Source organism: Urocitellus parryii, chromosome 3, assembly GCF_045843805.1.
Source record: "Urocitellus parryii isolate mUroPar1 chromosome 3, mUroPar1.hap1, whole genome shotgun sequence".
NCBI classification, from domain to species: domain Eukaryota; kingdom Metazoa; phylum Chordata; class Mammalia; order Rodentia; family Sciuridae; genus Urocitellus; species Urocitellus parryii.
In genome coordinates, this window is record NC_135533.1 from 47,981,291 (window position 1) to 48,003,056 (window position 21,766).

Genomic DNA, 21,766 nt, shown 5'->3' on the forward strand with positions numbered 1-21,766 from the left:
TTCCCCAGTCCTTGAATTCATATCTGGAATGGAATACTTGGTAGTTGGCACAACCACTCTACTCTTGATCTTTTGACCTGTAGATTAAGAAATATACTGATGGAAAAGATCATATGGAAGCCTCTGAAACTGCTCTATCCTAGAAACAAAGAGAATGGAAATAGAATTGGCCCTACTTACTCCCTAATGGGGACAATGAAGAATATGTTTGACACTCGGACAGTAGGCATGTTTTGGTATACCCTTGCCTGATTTTGAAAACAAATGGAAGTCTAGACTCCTTAGCCTAAGAAAAGCATAGTAATCTGTAGTCTAGAGTTCTGAAGGTGTAGTCACCCCAAGTTATTGGCCACCCAGATCAGTCAGGGTGCTAGAGTGATGGAAATCTAAAATGGGTAGCAGAGGAAAGAGAGGAAAGAGTATCTATGTGGCCTTAAAGCCAATGGCTACAACAGAGGCTGCAGTTGTTCTCACTAACCACACTCCTGTAATTTTTTTCCAGGAAGAAAGGGCTTATCCAGATCAGAGGAACTATTCCCCAAACTTACATGAAACAAGTGAAACAGCAATTTGTGCGGGGTATGCTATAGTCAGAACTGCAGCTCTCAGACTCCCCCTTCTGGCCAGTCATGGACCAACAACTTTCAACTGAGTTCCTTTGTGAAAATTCTGTTTTTATTATTATAATTTTTAGTACATATTAATTGTACAGAATACCGGTTTCATTGAGACAATTTGATAAATGCATATAATGTACTTTGATTGTATTTATTCTATTTCTTCACTCCCCATGTCCCCTTCCTCTTCGCTGACAGCCTCCTTCCACTTCCATATCTACGCTTTTCCCCCCCTAGATTCCACATATGAGAGAAAACATGGGCTACTTGTCTTTCTGAGTCTTAGTGCACGCTGAGAAAGAGGTGCCTCATCCCAAATCACATTTCTTTTCCAGTGTCAGCTCACATCCAGTAGAAGGCCCATGTGGGAGTGAAAAGTCCTGCCCCTTGCTTCAATTCAGCAGGACTCTGGAGGGCCGATCCAGCTTCAGAGTTCCCAGAGAAACTGGCTAAAGTCACTGCAGGTGAACTCCATCTGCCCAATCCTGCTTTCTATACTGCCTCACACCAGTGATCTTGAGTGCACTCTGGTGAACCTCTAAACACAAACCCCATACTAGAGCCGGTTTCTTGAGGAAACTTGACCTGTGCCATCCATTAACTTTGTTTTCATTAAAAGCAGAATTTAAAACACAGAAGTCAATAATGGATGAGAAAGAGAGATTTGAAAAATACTATATAATACTGCTTTAAAACTGTGAAAAACAGCTTTTCATTGAAAAATGTCCAAAAGTGTAGATAATAATTGCTGTTTTGTGGAAATGAGTTAATTATTAATCTCATGCAATTTATTTGCTTACATTTGCATGCACTGCATAGATACATTTACATTTCAAATATTCATTAAGCTCTGCTTACATTTTATTATGTAGTATAATATACATTTAAGAGCTTTTAGGTAAATATTAATTAACAAACCATATCCTTCCCAAATTATATCAAAATAACATAATTGTTGATACAATAAAATACATATAAACATTTATTAAAAATATTTATAATTACTTAACAAAAAAATACTTTACTTATATTGCTAATAGCTAATTTTGTTATTTATATTGAACTCTACACCAAAACTAAGAGAAAGTAAACATACCTTCACAGTATGTTTAAGTGTTAAGAGTATATCCACTCTCTCATCTTGAGAGAGATTCCTCAGTATAATGCACTTATAGATGTTCTGCAGTTCTCTGGCTCTGATGGTGAACTGGGTATCCATCTCAACTGTTTTGCCATCAGATCTTCTCCATATCTTTGGAGCTGAACACTTTAAAATAATATTGTGTTTAGAATTCTAGTTAATTAGAGTTAAAAAATAACAATTTTGTTCCTTCCTCTAAAAGTTTACCCTAACGTCATTCATAACTAAAAGTAGCGCTAAAACTTAGGAAAATTAATTGAAGAATTTATAGATCAGGCTAACATAAAACATGTTAGGAAAAAAATGAGCTGTTCTGTCAATAGAAAAGTCTTCTACCGATTTCAGAATCTGCAGTCAACCTGCACTAACTGGTATGCTGAATGGCTTTATGGGCATGTAGAATTACTCATTAGCCCCAGGTAGGGACAGGGGGCATGCATTAAGAATGTTAAGAATATTTTATCTGCTTGATTCAACTATGTTGAGTGTATATAATAAATGTGTCTTGATTATGCCCTGCCAATTGCAGACAACTTTTATGTAGCAGTTGTGACAATCTTCAATGTTTTCAGACCTAAAGATACACCAGAAAGGGATTTTTATGGTTTGGGGCCCTACACAAAAATAAATCTATAACAAGTTCAAAATTCTTCACAAAGCAGATGTCCATAGTGAAACAACTATACAGTAAGTCTTCTCTATCTGTGGGTTCCATATACTCAGATTCAACCAACCACAGATCAAAAACTATTTTTGAAAAATTTTGTCTGTACTGAATATATAGGCCTTTTCTTTTTCTTGTCATTATTCCCTAAACAACAAGTGTAATAACTATTTGCATAGTACTTACATTGTATTAGGTATTATAAATAATCCAGAGGCTTAAAGTACACAAGAAGGCATACATAGGTTATATATCAATACTATGCCATTTTATATAAGGGACTTGAGCAACTGTGGATGTTGGTATCCACTGGGGGTCCTGGAACCAATCTGCCATGGGTTTGAGGGGACATCTGCACTTAACTATCTTAGTAGTGCTATGATCCCTGCTACCTTGATGTTAGTTAAAATTCTCACTTCCTATTTCCAAATCTGGCTTAGTAATTCCCAACCTAGTCTCCCCCTGAGCCAAGGGCCAAAGATGGAGTTCACTTGCCTTGAAATTCATTTAAAGACTCCTAGGAGAGGAGGTCAAAGACCAGAGACAGGACACAGAATTAGTTCTTCCAGACTAGAGGACACCAGGATAATCTGTAATGATGGGGCCTCTCTGTTTGCCACTGCTTCTGTTCTCTCCTACCAAGTTTTTGTAGGTTAACTGATAATTGCTATGGGGTTCATGAGGACCTCAATTTATGCCCAATTATGCCATACCTGCAGCCCTTTAAATCCTAGATTTAATTTGAAACCTAAAGAGAAGATGTATGCATTGGAACAAATCATTAGGTATGTAGAATAACCAAATGGAAACATAATATAAGGCAGTTATTCAAAAGGTCAGTGTTATCAAGAATTTTTTAGTTATAACACCAATATACCTTTAATTTTTTACATTTTATATTACCTAAATTACATTGATCACTACAAAATTATCTCTTACAAACAACTGCATTTAATATAGTTTCAAAATAATGGCATCATATTCTGTTCAAAGTGAAAATAAATGTAGTTCACAGGTAGAGAACTTCATCAGAAACTTTAAATTCTCAATTCTAGTTGTAATACAAAAATTGAGAAGCTGTAGCCCTGTAATTAATTTATATTAGGTCATAAAAATAATATTAAATAATGTATTGTTAATTAGCAGACTAATAAAATTATATAAAATTGATTGAAGAATTATAAAAATGAAATAGAGCAATAAAATATTTTATTATTTAATTATTTTCACTTAGAAATAAAATAATTAAAAATGGATACAGCCTCATTTTTGAGTAAGCCTCAGCATGTTACTGAAGTACAACAATGGTTTCAAAATTCCTTTTAAAAATTTGAAGGAATAAGCAAGCTTAGGCTGAGTTTAATACTGCAATATTCTAAAGTCCAGCTAATATATTAATCATTGCATGAAATTTTTCTCAGGGTGTTTCTATTAAATGTAATTTACTTTCTACCAGTGATGTGAACAATACTTTTTTCTCTGCAGGTTGGTTACTTACTTCATTTGTAATAGTCCTTAAAATGTTTTTATGAAATGCCTACTTTATCTACTTCACTATATTTTTTTTTCAGTTGATGCTTTGATTTAATTCTACATTCTCTCCCTCCAAGTTTCTGGCCCTGTGGAATCTGGTACAACATAATCATATTTTGGGTCTTTCCAAATATGTTCTTTATACAAATACTTCTTACCCTTCAATTTTGAATTCAAACCCTACATTTTTTATAAAGAGTCATCTAATACTATGGTTTGAGCCAACAATGTATCTAAAATTCTTTTACACCTGTAGAAACACTCACACAAACATGGAGGGCCTCTATCTCACTCAGGCCAATGAAAGCTGGATCCATATTGTTCTATAATTGTTTTATGATTATTACTTCTATTTCTCCCAAAAAAAATAAGAAATAATTTCTTCATATAACTCTATATATTTCTCAGGCCTAAATTATTTATTCATTCATTGGTTCAACAAATATTTACTGTGTTTACTAAATAGTACTATGTGAGTACTGTGAGTACAATGAGTAAATAAAATACTGTCCTGATGTCAAGAACTCTCAAATCTTATGGGATAGAAAGTTAAGAAAATAAGTAATTAAAAGAAAGGCTGAGGGCTGGGGTTGTAGCTCAGAGGTAGAGTGCTCGCCTAGCATGCACGAGGCACTGGGTTTGATCCTCAGCACCACATAAAAATAAAATCGATGTTAAAAAAATAAAAGAAAGGGTGAATGGAGTAAAGACTACAGGTTAGTAGATAACTATGGGTTGCTATAAAGCACTAGGCTGGTGAAAAGAAAATAGTATCTAAGAGGAAAACTGAAGAATAACTAGGAGTTAATAAAATAAAGAGAACTGGGTGATAAAACCAAAGAGTCCCAGATCTGAAGTTCCACTTCCCTAGAGCTAATGGAGATAATATTAAAAAATCCATTTGGCAAAGATGTTTTCATTCTTGGACATATTTCTGCCAACACTGATAGCTTGGTCTTTAAGAGTAAGCTTCTTTGATTTTAGGTCTTAAGGTGTTTTTCACTCTGTCGCAGAAAAATGTCAACTTTGCTTATTTCTCTTTCCTACTTCCTTTTTTCTTTGAATGCTTTGGCTATAATAAGAACTGTACAACAATCATGTTCTTAAATTGCTTCAGAAAATGAAGCGTAATAAATTCCATTTAGCTGCCAACAAATGAGACAGCACAGACTCTGGGACAGAGGAACAGAAGAACAGCAGGAAGACGCATTTCAGGGAAGGGAAGGTGGAAAGATAACAAAAACCTTGAGAGCAGCAGGCCTCCACAAAAGAGAAGAAATGGCCACACTGTGAGAGTGGGCTTTTTCTTCCTCCTAAATTAATTCTCAAGTCCCTAAGGGCACAAAGAAAGCACAAGCTTAACCCCTCAAAAGCCACTGGGTGGTGATCAACCTTTCTTTTATACAGCAAAGGGGTTTTATTCATCCACAGAGACACCCCTGTTTCTTGCCATGTTCACAAAGAGCTGGATGCATTTTCCTGTCCCATTAGCTGCTGGGGACCTGGGTATGGAGAAAAAGCATTTAAATGACACGGCTGACGTGAATTGCAGTTTCTTAAGCTTGTGGCTATAAGAAATGGTGTATGAATCAAAGAGAATCAAAGAAATAAATGGCCCATACTCTAGGGAAAACCTCTTACAAAATTCAAATGATCTCTTGATGCAGAGTGGGTAAAGAGCATCCAAGATACATTAGAAACCAGCTGATGATTTTTCTTTCAAATTTCTTGACCTGAATTTCTTCACCTCTGTCAACCTATAGGCTTTTAATATCTGACAACCTGTGGAAATCAATGTTTGATGTGTTAAAATTACAAATTATTTGATGCTTTGAAAAATATTTAGAGTAAGTCACTTAGCAAGAATAAAAACTTATGGGACCTTTATTTTATTTATTTATATGTGGAGCGGAGAATGGAACCCAGTGCCTCACACATGCTAGGCAAGTGCTCTACCACTGAGCCACAACACCAGCTCCATAACAAAATAAATCAAAAACTTTCTATTTTCCCAGCACACAGCAATTCTTTATTTGCTCAGGATTCTTTAGGACCTAAAATCCTATATCAAGAACTTATCAAATATTAAAAAAAAAAGGTCTTCCTTCCTCACAGGAATCCTTATAAACAAAATTTCTCCTTTTTATCTGCTTTTTAAATGAAATTTACATAAAGACCTCTTAACATGCTATACTTCATGAGAAAGGGTCAGGGTAATCAGTTGGCTCTGAAGTCACTTTTACATGTTGGGCTTTGACCCACTGATGAATCTTATATAATTTCAAAAAATGTTAGAGACGATGCTTTGGACATGGGGACTGGAATGTGAGACAGTCGTCACATAAAGAGGAACAGGCATTATACAAGTATTTAGAACAGCAGAATTTCCAGTAGTTCATAGGAAATTGAAAGCAGCAATGATAGCACACATGCAATATCTTGGAGATGGACCAGCCTCAAGTAAGAAAAGATAAGTGCCACCCATCTTCCTGTCCCCTAGCAATTAGAAGCCTCCAGCTCATGGAAACACCCATGTTGCCTGGATTCATGCCGTTCTCTCTGATGAGATTAATGATCAGACACATCAGAATAGTTTCCAGAGCTGAAGCTTGGATGCAAGTAAAAGCAACCTGCTACAGTAAGAAGTTTTGTTTGAAATATGACAATAAATATGAGTATTACAGCTTTCCCTACGATAGAGTCTTCTTTCTCAGAATAAAGATATTCAAGAATTTTAAATGACAGAATCTACATAATTTCTTGATGATGTTTGAAATGTAAGATTGCACACCATTATATCTGTTCCTTAGTTCTCCTCCCTGCCATTCTCCACAAACATTTCTTGATACTGTGATAAGGAATGTGCTAAGACATAAGGATACAGAGATGAAAGACATCTCCTGCCTTAAGAAGTGCAGAATCTAGGAAGAATTCAGACATTCAATAAAGACAGCAAAACATGACCACTGCATACAAAGACAAAGGTGAGACAGAGTCCCAGGACAGCTAGTCCCAGTGCAGGCTAGTAGGAGAATCAGATCCTCCTTGGAAGAAGGGACATCTGAGCCTGTTTTATAGGGTAAGTAGCTGGCTACTACAGAAGAAGGGAAAGGATGTTTCATGTAGAGGCAGCCTCAGATGCAAAAGCATAATGAGGATACGTGGTCCTTCTGGGAACATGCAAGTAATTGAGCATGGCTGGGGCAGTGTTTGTGGTGACAGGGAAACAGTGGATGAGGGAGATATCACAGATCATGAGAAGAAGCACTGCTCTCTCAGGGCAATGGGGAAGGACAGGATCAGAGGTGTGTTTAGTGAGGTCACTATGACCCTGGTGTAGATGTTGGAGGAGGGAACTGAGAAGATTAGACTAGAGGCAATAGTCCAACTTGGAAACATAAAATAATCCAGGTGAGAATAAAATCCAGAGTCCATCAAATAAGTGTCAATTTTATGGACAAGAAAAGGCAAGGCCTATCTTGTGACATTCTCTCAGGGAAAATGGGGAGGCAGGAAACTGGAGCTGCTACCCCTCTCCTTTCCTGTTCCAGGAGGATCTGAAGGCATTCTGACAAGACTCACAATATCTGTGCTCCAAGTCTTTGCCTGTGTGGCCTACTTGTTACAGGCAAGGTTATCAGGATGCCACAACAGAGTTATTTCTCTGTACTTAATGATAGTGAGTCAGAAAGGAAAAAATGCAGAATTAAGGAGATATTAAAGTAATAGAAATAAAAGAGGTTTGTAGCTAGATGGGGAAGAAAGAACACCAGCCAGGCAACTGTCTAGAGCAAATGAGTAGATGATGAAAAATTCCTAAGAAAGGTTATACCAGTGCTACAGAATAGGATCTGTATGGAGGTGAGGAGGGTAAAAAATGGTGAAATTATATGACTTAGGGTTGCTACTTCATTTTGAGGTGCACTCTTGAGGTATCCAAGGGACAATGCTAGTAGGAAGCTGCATAGATGATTTGAAAGCTCTTATGGGTTTGGCTTGGACCTGGAACTATAGCAAAAGCCAAAATAAACTGAGATCAAATAGTGTATAAGTAAAATAAGAGGAGGTCATTTAAAGTATATACACATATATACACACACACATATATGTATGTATATATATACACATAAACTATAAACTATATATAGAGATAAACTAATATATATATATAGATAGATAGATAGATAGATAGATAGATATAGTTTTTAAGAGCAAATGTTCTCAAAAAATAAGAACCACAAAACTAGAATCACTACAGGCTAATCTCTTGGAGAAATTCATCCTTTTCTTCTGGCTGGATTGGCTTTTAATTGTTTGGAAAGATCAGGTTTATAAAAGGAACTGTGTTACTATGGAAACAAGCTATTCAATATCAAACAGGCAGGTTGACCACAAAAGGGTAATTACTTTAGTTTTCCCCTTAACTGAATTTTTTCATGGTTTTCAATAATCATAAACCCTTTGGGTCAGTTGATGTTATAGTGAGCCCCAAGTAAGACACCAGACTTGAGTTATTTTCCCCAGGCTGCTTACTATCAGAGTACCCCAGACCCTGATGTTCTGTGATTTTCATACCACGCATTTCACCAGAGTGTGCAACTTATCTACTGCACACAGCCAGCCTAAATTTAAATGAACAGAGACACAAGGAAGGTGTCGCCATCTTTTCCTTCATGATCAAATCCCTTTAGTTAAGAACAAGTTCCTTTTGTGTTACTTATCATTTTTTATTCTTGGCTGTGACTAACATATACAGCTACATAAGAATTAAGTATATAGAACTTAAAGAAATAAGCCATCAAAATGCTAAACAAAATTCATGCAAATTCTTACGATTCTGTCCTTTTAGATCATGATTACACATTTTTAAACTCCAGATACATTCATATTGAAATAATAGTTTCTTCACTAACCTTATTCAAAAAAGCTTGTTTTTCTGATTCCTCTCTTTCCAAATAAGCAATGGATCTGTGTCTCCCAATGGAAGCAATTATCTGGGTCTCTTTTTCCAAAAGTTCACACAAAGCAGCCTTCCTTTCAGCTCCAGTGAGACACTGGTTAATCCGAGAAAGTTCTTCTTGGTGCCAGACTAGAGGAAGAACATGAAAGACTCTTGAGTTGTTAAAATCCCATATCTTTACAAAGCAGTTTTTAACCATCACATCCTAACAAAGGGTATTTATTTTTGAATCGATTTAAACAAAATCATACATGAATAGAATCATTCACATCATACACCTGATGGGTGGAGGGGGAAAAATGTGCGGGACTAAATGGAATCGGAGAGACTTCAACAATAAAAGTAGAAGCAAACAAACAGAAGCCAAAGGAAATCAGCACAGATGATGTCCAATTATGCCTCCAAGTATGCATTCGCACTCGGTCAGCATCAAAAAAAAAAAAAAAAAATATGTAGCAGCCAGGAATGTGCACTGCTCCACTTCCCTTCAGGAGGTGGCTGTCAGGAGGAGTGGGGGAGCTGGGAGTTGCAGCACTTAGGATGTGCCACAGTGCTGGAGCAGAGGCCACATTCTGTCCACAAAGATGTCCATGACTGAGAACTCTGAGGGAGCCAGGGTCTGGCTGTGTCTGGTCAACAGTGGACTCTTTTGTTGTCACATCAGAGTTGACCATTGGACGGGCTTAGATTTGCTCAGGCCTGTATCACGGAACCCCATCCGTTTTCCTTCACTCAACTTCTACAAAGTGTCAGATTTCACAGTAATCTAAATATTCCCTATGCCTTCCCCTCCTCCCCTTTATCTCTCACTTCTTACCCCATCTTGGTATCTGCTTCCCTGAGGATCTAAAATGACAGATTCATGTAGAATTGCTGACTTCAACTATTGCCCTCATTCACTTACGTCCCACTTTCCCTTTCTTCACAACACCCTAAATTACAGCAGCAAATGTTATAAAGTAATTGCATTTACTCTACTCACATTATAAAAATATTTATAATATTTTAAAGCATTGTTTACTGTCAATAAAGATTGTCTATATGACATATATTTCAAGACCAAACCATAAAATGCAAAATAATGATATTTTAATAAACTTATTTTTATCTAAAGAATAACATGGAATCCTCAATCAAAAACATAAAATGTAGATTGCTAGGTCCTACTTCAAAATTAAATCAGAATTTCTGATCTCAGATATATACAATTTAACAAATGTTCCATTCGATTTTTTTTTTTCTTTTCTTTTTTGTTCGGTTTTTTTTTTTTTTTGGTGGGGGGGGCACGGTGGTAACCAAGGATTGAACCCAGAACAGCCTAACCACCCAAGTCATATCCCCTTTTCCTTTTCCTTCTTTTATTTATTTTGAGATGAGAACTCATCCAGTTGCTTAGGGTCTTGCTAAATTGCAGAGGTGGCTTTGAACTTGCAACCCTCCTGCCTCAGCCTCCCAAGTCACTGGGATTACAAGTGTGTGCCACCAAACCCAGCTCCATTCAATTTTCATACATACTAAATTTGGGAAAGAAAACTTTTTCATCCCACATTTCAAAAATGTCAACTTAATTGCATTAACAGAGAATAGGGTTGGAGATAACCTTAGAAATTAAAATGTTCTGTCCTACATTTAAGAAACTAAACCCTGTTTCCATAAGAACAGAATTTCTGCTTTTCTTTCCACTTATCACCACCAAAAATCCCCAAATTTTTAACATTATGTTACCATTATGACTTCCTTTGTGAAGACCTCTTCTTGACATAAGATTATGTTCCCTTGTCTTGTATTAGATAGGATTCAATGAAATTTATGTTCCTTCCCACTGTAATTGCATTTACTCTACTCTCATTATAAACATATTTATAATATTTTAAAACATTGTTTACTGTCAACAAAGATTATCATATGACTTATATTCTAAAACCAAACCATAAAACACAAAAGAATGATACTTACTCATCAAGCTTCAGGGATACTTCAGAATATTGAATGTTCATGTAAATTTATATAACTAGAAAATGTATTTGCCTTCTATTAAAATTTCAGATTTACTTTAACACCAGCATCTCTGTGAAGTAGAAGATAAATACCAGAAGCCACAGTGCTGTTCTGGGTCCTTCTTTATCACCACTGCCTTTCATGATATCTAGTTTACTAGTTTTATCAGTATTTCTTTCTCCTCTCAAATTTCAACTTGAAATCATCCTGATCAGGTCAAGGTGTTGCCAGTCATGTTCTTTATAAAAACCCACTCTGTCCTGTATCAGGAATACATTATTCAAACACTGAACAGCTTGATCTGTCCAGCAAGAAGATCTGTAAATTTAAAAGCTAAATTATGCTCAGCAAAAGGACTATAAATTTAAGAGTCAAGTTATATTATGGAAGTCCAGGAAATATATGATTGATGAGTTTGATATTTTAAAGTAGCTTTATGACCAGAAGAACTTAAGAAATATGACAAAATCTGTATGGCAAAAGGCAGTTTATGAGTGAAAAGAAAAACTGCTTGCCAGTGGAAATAATAACCAAGAATATTTATCTTGTAGGATTATATAGATGTTCCCAAAAAGCAAATGAAAATTAAATGTTAGTAAGCCTCTTTTATTTCCCAGTGTAACATTAGAAACTTTTAGAACCTATAAAAAATATAGGCCACTAGGTCATTATTTAAGCTATCCTGGAATCCTCAAATAGCAGCATACTACTCTCCCGCAAACAGACTTATATCCTGGATAAATATGCAAGTAGACAGACACACTGTAACTGTTATTTTCAAATACACCTAAATTATTGCCATTATATTTAATAGTAAACCATCCAACCAAGTTAATAATGGACCTTAATTCCAATAAAATTCTTCATTAGATGAATTAATAAATCTATAGGAAGAGATAGAACATCCCAATAGAAAAATAGCATGTCTCAAGTACCTATAAGGAATATAAAAACACAGGACAGAAACAGCTGAACAAAACAGATTTTGTATCTGATCTGACAGTTTCCAAAATTATACAGAGAAGACATATGAACACAAGAAAGTCTTCGCCTTTCATAAAATATATGTTCCCTAGGGATAATAATAAAAACAAAAAAAAAGTAAGATGTTGTATTAGTTTGCTAGAGCTGCTGTAACAAAGTACCACAAACTGCATGGTTTAAAGAATAGAAATTTATTTCCTTATAGTTCTGCAGGCTGTAATCCAAGATTAAGTTGTTGGCAGAGTTGATTTCTTCTGAAGCCTCTCTTATGAGGGTCATTGTCTTCTAGTTTACTAGATTGATATCTAGTTTACTAGTTTTATCAGGATATTTCTCTATATACATGTCTGTGCCCTAATCTCCTCTTCTTATAAGAACACCAGTCATACTGGATTAAGGCCCATGCTAATGACCTCATATTTTTTTCTTAATTACCTCTTTAAAAGAACTATCTCCAAATATAGCCACACTCTGAGGTAAAATGGGTTAGGACTTAAATTTATGAATTAAAGTGGGGGGATGCAGTCTCACATTATAGCTCATGTCAATGCCCATAAATATTTTGAAGCAAAAGATATTAAAGGATTTAGTTCATTTGAAAGAACAAACTTATTTTGTTCTAAATGTACATTCTTAGACAAATTACCTAATCTCCAGTCTGAAGTTCAACTATAAAATTAACTGCTAATATTAGCATCTAATATCCATACTCATTCTAAATTTTCTAAAATTTAAATGTATAATTTCTAAGCAAGAAATAACAGAACATACAATATTTTATCCACCACTGGCATTCTATATGCATATGCATTTTAAAATTCTCCTCACAAATTATAAGCCTAAATGATCTGAAAAAAGTCAACATGTGCCTAACAAGATTTTTAAAACTAGAGAATATGGGCAGAAAGTTATGATTAGACAAAATTGAGTAAAGGTGATATTTATGAGACACAGTAGCTAAGAATTATCAAGAATTCACAATGATCACAGATTCTTAGGTTCATGATGTAAAGAAATTCTAAGCAGGATGAAAATAAATAAGTGTAGGCAAATTAAGCACATAATAGTAAACAGATGACTATCTAGAAAAATAAATCTTTAAAAATAATGAGGGAGAAGCATAAAGCAAATAGCAAGATAACATATTTACACCTAATGATATTAATCATCACATTTAATGTAAACTGTCTAAATATCTCAATTAAAAGGTAGAGATCATCAGGTTGGGCTTAAAAAATAAGAACTATGCATATGTTGCCTACAATAAACACATATTAAATATAAAGAAGAGGCTAAAATAGCAAAATGTAAAAAGATATACCATGCTAACAGTAATCTGAAGAAAGCTCTAAAATGCATATTAATACTAGGCAAAGTATATTTCATAGCAAAAAAAATATGAAAAGCAATAAGGAAAGTTATTTCATAATGTTAAACAGCTCAATTAATCAATAGGAGATAGCATTCTAAATGTTTATGCATCTAATAAGAGAGATTCAAAATAAATGAAGCAAAATCTGATGGAACTACAAAAAAAATAGAAAAATCCAATATTGTACCTTGCTATTATAGCCTGAGATGTTAGTATTCCTCTCTCAATAAATAAAGGAAAAATTGGTGAATATATAGAAGAAGATTGTAACACAGCTGTCATCCAACCTGACCTGACATTTATCAATCACTTTACCCAACTGTAGCCAAATGCAAACTCTTCTCAAATACAGACAGAACATTTTCTAATATAACCTATATTCTGATTGTGTGATTCTCAATAAATTTAGAAGAACTCTAACCATACAAAATTATATTGTCTCTTCACACAATGAAGTTAGAAATCTAAAATTAAATTAAAGTTAGATATCTAAAATTAAATAACTCATTTCTAAATAATCCATGAATTAAAGAAGAATCAAAAGGGTAATCAAGAAAGTATTTTGAAATGAGAGAAAATTAAAACTCAACATATTGAAATTCGCGAATGAAACTGGCACAGTAGTAGGGGAAATTTCATAATGCCAAATACCTATATTGAAAAGAAAGGTCTCAGACCCTCAGCTTTCACCAGATGACTAGAAAAATAGGATAAATTTAAACAAAAGAAAATAGAATAAAAGAAATAATAACAAGGTAAATAATAAACAATGATGGAAGGTAACATAAAAGAGAAAATGAGTATAATAGTAATAAAAATTATAAATCATTTGATTGATCAGAAAAACAGAGAAAAGACAAAATTACCAATAGTGGGATTTAGATGACATTACTACAGATCCCACAGGTTACAGGTATTAAAAGGATAATACTGAATAATGTTAACATTTTATGGTAATAAATTCAACAACTTAGATAAAATTTTAAAATTCCTTGAAAGACAAACTATCAAAGCTCACCAAAGGATATACAGAACACAAATAGCATTGTATCTTCCAAGAAATTAAATGTACAATTTAAATTGTTTCCACAAAGGAAACTCCAGGCCAACATGACTTCACTGAATATTCACTGAGAGAAAATTGAAGGGTACAGCATTATCCTGATGAAAAAAAAAAAAAAAGCAGGCAATAACATAAATGAAGTGAGGGGGAAACTACAGACCAATATCCCTTGTAAATCTATAAGCAAAAATTCCAAACAAAACCCTAAGCAAATCAAACTTGACAATATATAAATATAATACTTCATAAGTAAGTGGAGTTTATCCTAGGAATGCAGTGTTAACATTTGAAAATCAATCACTATGATTCACCGTAACCATAGCTGAAAAAGAAAAAGACTATATGAATGTCTCAATAGATAAAGAAAAAGCATTTGACAAAACCTATCACCCATTCCTCAAAAGCACTCTCAGAAGGGAACTTTCTCAGTCTGATAAAGGACACCAGTGAATATCTGCTTTAAGTGACACTTAGTGGTGAAGGACTGAATGTTTTCACCCTGAAATCAGCTTGGATGATTCAATATTGATAGGAAGCGAGTATTTCCTAAATTGAACTCTGGATTCATCTCAATCCCATACAAACTCCCAGCAAGCTTTCTAGTAAAAATTTACAAACTGATTCTAAAATTTACTTGGAATGCAGTAGATGTAGAATAGTCAAAACTTCTTTGACAAGAAAAACTCAAGGGATTAAAATTCCTGAATTTTAAGTTTCATAAAGCTATAGTAATCCAGAGAGTATGGTGTTGGTGTTTAGACTAATGGAGCAGGATAGAGAATTTAGAAATAGACTCATAAATAGGTAGACAACCAACTTCCCACAAAGATGAAAAAAAGCAATTCAGTGAGAAAATTATGTCTAAAATCAAATGTTATTAAAATAGTTTAATTTCCACATGCAAAAAATAGGTAAACTTGGAAATTCCAGGATTTAAAGTAAAGCAAAGATATGCTCTCGACCATTCCTATTCAACATTGTATTGAAAGTCCTTGTTAGCTGAATAAGGGAAGCTAAAAAAAGAAAGTATACATTTTTGTCTTTATTCACAGATAACATAATTCCTAAGTGCCTATATAGAAAATATCAAAGATCCAAAAATTAAGTCCTGGAATTAAAAAGTGAATTTAGCCAAGTCTGAGGATACAAGATCAACATACAGAGGTCAGTTGTGTTCCTTATACTAGAAATAGACAATTGGAATTTGAAATGTAAAAAAGACCACCGTTTAAGACAACACCAAAAAATGAAGCCATTGTGTGTAAATTTAACAAAATATGTGCAAGATCTGTATGTTGAAAATTTAAAGTCCTGGTGAAGAAGTCAATGAAGAATGAAGCAATGAAAAGATGTACCATGTTCACAGGTTGGAGACTCAATATTTTTAAGATGTTAGTTCTTCCTAGTTTTATCTATACAATCAACACAATTCCATTCAAACTCCCAGCAAGGTTTTTTGAAAATATCAAAAGGTGACTCCAAAATGGAAGTGGAAATGGAAAGTCAAAAAACTAGAATAGCCGGGCTGGGGATGTGGCTCAAGTGGTAGCACGCTCGCCTGGCATGCGTGCAGCGCGGGTTTGATCCTCAGCACCACATACAAAGATGTTGTGTCCGCCGAAAACTAAAAAATAAATATTAAAAATTCTCTCTCTCTCTCTCTCTCTCTCTCTCTAAAAATAAATAAATAAACTAGAATAGCCTAAAGAAAACCAAAACATGAAGACTCACATTGTTCAATTTCAAGATTAACTATAAGATACAGAGTTAATGTACGTGTATGTGTGTGACTGTGCACATGTGCACCATGTGCACGCATACACACAGAGAGAACAAAATAGAGTCAAGTAATAGATCCATACAAATGCAGTCAACTGATTTTTGACTGCTATGGTTTGAATGTTTGTGTCCCTCTGGGGGGTGGGGAGTCACATTTTGAACTCCTTGTCCCCAAGGCAATGATATGAGGGGGTGGTGTGGGAAACTGTTCTTGCACGTGATTTGAGCTACCTCCCTGGCTGGGTGTGAGGCGCCTAGACAAGCTGTGTCTGAGTCTTCCCCACCCTTCCCCAGGTGCAAGGGCTTGTCCTTGTGGGGGTGTGACTGACCACTGACCTGAAAACTAATCACTGACCCTGACCTTGGAATGCTGTCCCCCTCGACCTTCATTGGATGGAATTTTCCCTTGAATTTTTTGTTCCCCAATAAAAGCTCACTCCCTGGCATGTTTCTCTCTCTCTTGCTGGCCTCTTGTGTAAACCTCGCTACCACATCAGGTGGCTAGAGGCAGGAGCTGGGAGGAGCCGTCTCTGAGCTGGGCAAGAAAAAGGTAAATTGAGAATCATGTCTCTTTAATTTGAACTCACTAGTTAATTTCTATGTTTTGAACCTCTATTATGAAGCTAGCATGCAGGTCGCATGGCTGAAGGTGGGTCTTTTGAGAGGTGATCAGATCCTAATGCTGACAGCCTCATGATTAGGATAGTACCCTTATATATAGAACAGGCCCAAGCACTTTACCCCTCTACCACAGTGAGAACACAGCAAGAAAGCACGATGTATGAACCAAGAACAGGGTCCTCACCAGACAGCAAACTCTAAAAAATAGCTTTCTGTTGTTTATAAGCTACCCAACAGATAGTATTTTGTTACCACAGACTGAATGGACTAAGATTTTGATGAAGATACAAAGGTGACTCAAGGGAGAAAAGACACTATTTTCAACAAATAATATGGGAACAATTGGATATTCAAAAACAAAACATTCAAAAAATTAAGCTCAATATCTCATATCTCATATAAATTTAGTTTGAACTGGATTGTAAATTTAAAACATTAACCTACACAATTCCAGAATAAAACAAAGGAGAAAAGCTATGCAGCCTTAGGTTTAGAAAGTTTTTAGACACAAATACTAAATGCATGATCCACACAAGAAGAAATTAACAAATGGAACTGCAAGAAAGACTTTTGCTCTGAGACAGATACTGTTAAAAGAATGAAAAGACAAGCCAAATGAAAGAAATGCAAACCTTCCCTGGAGGTTGTGGAAAGGATATCTCCTTCTGTATGACTCGGCTTGATGCCTGTCCTCATCCCTAGCTGCTATTTCTCCTCTGTACTTGGCTTGGGAGGTGGGTCATTGGGAAGGTGCAGGTCTTACTTGGATAGGTAGATTCCCACGCTGAAGACCTGAAAGATGGCTCAAGTTCATTCTTCTGAGGCTCTTCAGCTGAAACCCTCCTTCTGTGACTCCCCTGGACTCAGACATATGCATCTGCCCTCCAGGTAGCCACTTAGGGAGTATCCTGCTGTTCACTTCAAGCTTCTTCCTAACAAACTGCAAGAAATAGCTTTTCTCCAGTTGATTCTATTGAATGGTGAACCCAAGAGGACCTCAGATCACCTTGTTACTTACTCACTCTCTGACAAACACATGTCTCTATTTAAAAAAAAAAAAAAAATCTTGGGAGTGCTATACATCTCAATGCAGCAACACTCTCCAGTATCCAAGGCATCTGTGGGCTCCTTCAGAGACCTCTAGTTTCCTACTTTAGAGAAAGACCCCAATCTACCCTCCTAGGCATGGAGTAGGCAGCAGTCTTTTGTATTCCTCAAACAAAGGGAACATATTCCAAAGCTCCCCTAGAGGACCCTCTTGAAACTCTTCTCACTTGACATGTAGTGAGAATAGCACAACCCTCTGCCCTCACCCCAAAGCACAGCCGACAGGCGTGGCTCCCTCCAAAGAACCTCTTTATTAACCTCTTCAAATCCTCCCCCCTTTCCTTTTCAGGTCTTTGATCCTGCTGAATAATCCCTAGGACAAGGAATAGTTCCCATCTCATTTTTTTTTTTTTTTTGTAAATTATTTCTGAGGAAGAGGGTTGTCTCACATGACCCAATATCCTGTTCTCATCTACTGGACCCTCTGTGAAAAAATGAGGCAGAGTAGTAGTACTGCACACCCTCCAGGAAGGACACAATGAGAAAGACAGAGTGGTGAATGCTGGAGAGGACAACGGACCAATTAAAATTTTCATAATCTCCTGTAAGGAGCATAAACTAGTACAATCTTTGTAAAATCATCTAGCAGGATCCACTAAAGCTGAATATATGCCTATGCCACGAATGAGAAATTCTACTCCTAGAAATCCACATCCAAGAGAAATGTACACATATCTTTACCTAAAGACATTTGTGCACCACTACTTGTATTGGACAAAACTGGGCTGGAAAGACAAATCCACAGTACAATTAATATATCAATTGTGGTGCATTCATGGAATGGCATACTCTATAGAAATGAGAATGAACAAACTCACAAATAACAAGGAAAAATCTCATGATAGAGTACTGAATTTTAAAAGCCAGATAGAAAATATTCCTTATAAATAATTCCACTTATATAAAAATTTAAAAATTTTTAATCAACCCCAATTATTTCAGACTTTTGTTGAAATACAGGATACCTAGGTACTTTTGTAGCACCTGTTTTCTTCCTCTATTGTCCCTCATGACAATTCAGAGTAGTGAAGGAAGTCACCCTCAACATATTGCTATAAGAAAAAAATACATAAAAATCAAATGTTGGCTAGAAATGGTCTTGTTTCAATACATCTCAGTCACATTTATTTCCTTATCTTGACTTCATTTTGTTTTTACTATAGGAAGACAGCTTGTCTTGAGGAAAAGTGGTTTTCTATTATGAATTTAAACTATATAACTGTCTCTATGAGCCACAAGAGGGCAGCAGTTTCAAGGACCGGAGTTAGGAATATGGAATGAAGAAAACTATATTTAATAGAAGAGCTTGTGAAACAAATTTTAACTTATTATTCCAAGTGTTTTAATCTATAATTTTAGAATTGAAGGAAAGTGAGATATGTCTTTCATGTAAAAAAAAATCTTGCTTAACTTTTGTTTTTCTTAATACAAATCGTGTAGATTTATGTGACATATGTGTTCTATTTTGATATACAAGTTTTGAATAAAATTATTTACCATAAAATAACAATTCACATATACATATAGACCCTGGCACTTTTTAATTACTTTTATACATATAATGTTTTATATTTTTTACTTTACTAAGCCTTCTGAAATAGATGTGCCCAGAAACTATGGAGTCCTTTTTATAGATAAAGGAGCTAAGGCTTAGAAGTGAGTAACTTGTTCCAGTTAACACTAATAATAATTGGAAAAGGCAGAACTTCATTCAACATGTTTTTCAGTATTTTTCAGAGTTGTTTGTTAGACAAACAAAAATAATCAAGGCAACCTTTAGTTAATTCATGTATGAATTTAGATTATTATTATTTTCATGGATCTCTGCTCTAACATGAGGTTAGTTTTATAATTATCCTCCAATACTGACACTTAAATTAACCATTGTTATCATCTCACAGAGAAAATTAAATAGAAATGAAGTTTAAAATAAAATAAACAGTATTCCTAGAGATTAATGATTAGAAGAAAGAGGGTAGCAGATGTACAAGTCTATATGAAGGCTTGAAGTTACCTTAAACACTGTTACACCAAGTTGTAAACATTCCCACATCACTTGATTTTTCTGTTACTGAAGAGATAAGTGTTTCTTAGGCCATGTGTTTATTTATTTTATCTCCAGTAATTAGGGTATTAGCTCATAGCTATTTAAATACACTCAAAATCCAACACTTAAACTTATATACAATTTGAGAGCATGACATGAGTAATTGAACTCATAACTTAAACCAAAATATCATATAAGGGGGCCGGATGCAGTGGCACATTCCTGTAATCCCAGTGGCCCCAGGAGACTGATGCAGGAGGATTTCTAGTTCAATGCCAGCCTCAGCAATTTAGTGAAGCCCTGAGCAACGAGTGAGACCCTATCTAAAAATACAAATAATTGGGGATGTGAGTCAGTAGCTAAGTGGCCCTGGGTTCAGTTCCTGGTTAAAAAAAAAAAATTATGTAAGGAAGTAAAGACAGAAAAAAATCACTTAAAATTAATATTATGAATAATCATAGAAAAGTAAAAGACTAATTTCCTTGAATAAAAAGACCTTGTTCAACTAAAAAAAAAAAATGACAGGCTATTTTCCATTGTTGCTCTGGGTTTTTTTGTTGTTGTTTCTTTGTGTGTGTGTGTGTGTGTGTGTGTGTGTGTGTTACTGAGAATCAAGCCCAGAGTGCTTTACCCTTGAGGTAAATAAACCCTCAGCCCTTTTTATTTTTATTTTGAGACATGATCTTGCTCAATTGCCCAGGTTGGCCTGGAACCTGTGATCTCCTGCCTCCGTGTCCTGAGTAGCAGGCATTTGTCATTGCACCCAACCAAGCCTAGTTTAAAACTCTAAACAGAGGTATACACACACACACACACACACACACACAATGGAATATTACTCAGCTATAAAGAACAATGAAATTATGGCGTCTGCCAATAAATGGATGAAACTGGAGCGTATCATGTGAAATAAGCCAATCCCCAAAACTAAGGTCAAATGTTCTCTCTAATATGCGGGAGCTAATCCAACATAAGGGCAATGGGAGAGAGAAAAGGGAACAAAGGAGAGGGAATTTCATCAAAACAGAGGAAATATTAGTAGATTAGACCAAGGGGACTGAAAGGATGAAGGAGGGATGGGTAAAGGAAGAAGAGCGCAATGAAATCTGACTGCACTTTCGTATGTACATACATGAATACAGCACTGTGCATCCCAACATCAAGTTCAGACGTAAGACACTGATTTAAAAAAAAAAAAAACATAAGTTGCAGAAATATCAGTAGAGTAAAGGGAGGAGAGTGAGTAGAGGGAGGAGGGGGAAGTGCTGGGGACTGAATAGAAGCAAATTATATTCCCTGCTTTTGTGATTATGTCAAAATGTATCCTCTAGTGTTATAAATAACTAAAAAGAATCAGTCAATAAATAAATGTTAAAAGATGTATTATTATGAATTGTTATTATTATAAATGAAAAGGGTAGGGTGAGGATTACGAGATGACAAATAGTATATCCAAGTTATATTGTCAGTCACAAAACCCTTGAGTAGTTGACATTTGTCCTGAGATTGGAGGATAGGCCATTGGGAAAAGGCTTCAAGAAAGGCAGAGGTGTGTCTGTCACCCTTTTTCAAGTAACTGAAGCTTTTCATTTACCAGTGACTAACACACATACTGTAGAAGAAAGAGGATATAAATCATTCACTATTATTATTATTGGGGGGTTTAAAAGGTATCGTTGAGCACCTTCTCTAAAGAGCACAGTCACAGGATGCTGGATTGAGGGATTTAAACAGCTCACCCCTGAGTTCACAAACTGCCCAAAGCATCAGAAAACCAGGTGAGACAGTGCTTTTTCTCTCTCTCTCATGTGAATATGGATCAAATGACCCAATATACCTAAACTATATAGTTGACACAAAATATGCACATTTGTTAGCAT

The 21,766-nt window shown here is 35.4% G+C and overlaps 1 protein-coding gene across 1 annotated transcript in view; it reads right to left on the bottom strand.

Moving 5' to 3' along the window:
• The window catches only part of Iqub (IQ motif and ubiquitin domain containing), a 56,846-nt gene that overhangs the window by 21,131 nt on the left and 13,949 nt on the right, over window positions 1-21,766 (bottom strand). The window contains exons 7-8 of the mRNA XM_026388699.2: window positions 8,869-9,044; window positions 1,714-1,884 (exon numbers count right to left, since the gene is read on the bottom strand). Of these exons, the coding sequence (XP_026244484.2) occupies window positions 1,714-1,884; window positions 8,869-9,044 (347 nt within the window). The remainder of the gene's footprint in view (window positions 1-1,713; window positions 1,885-8,868; window positions 9,045-21,766) is intronic.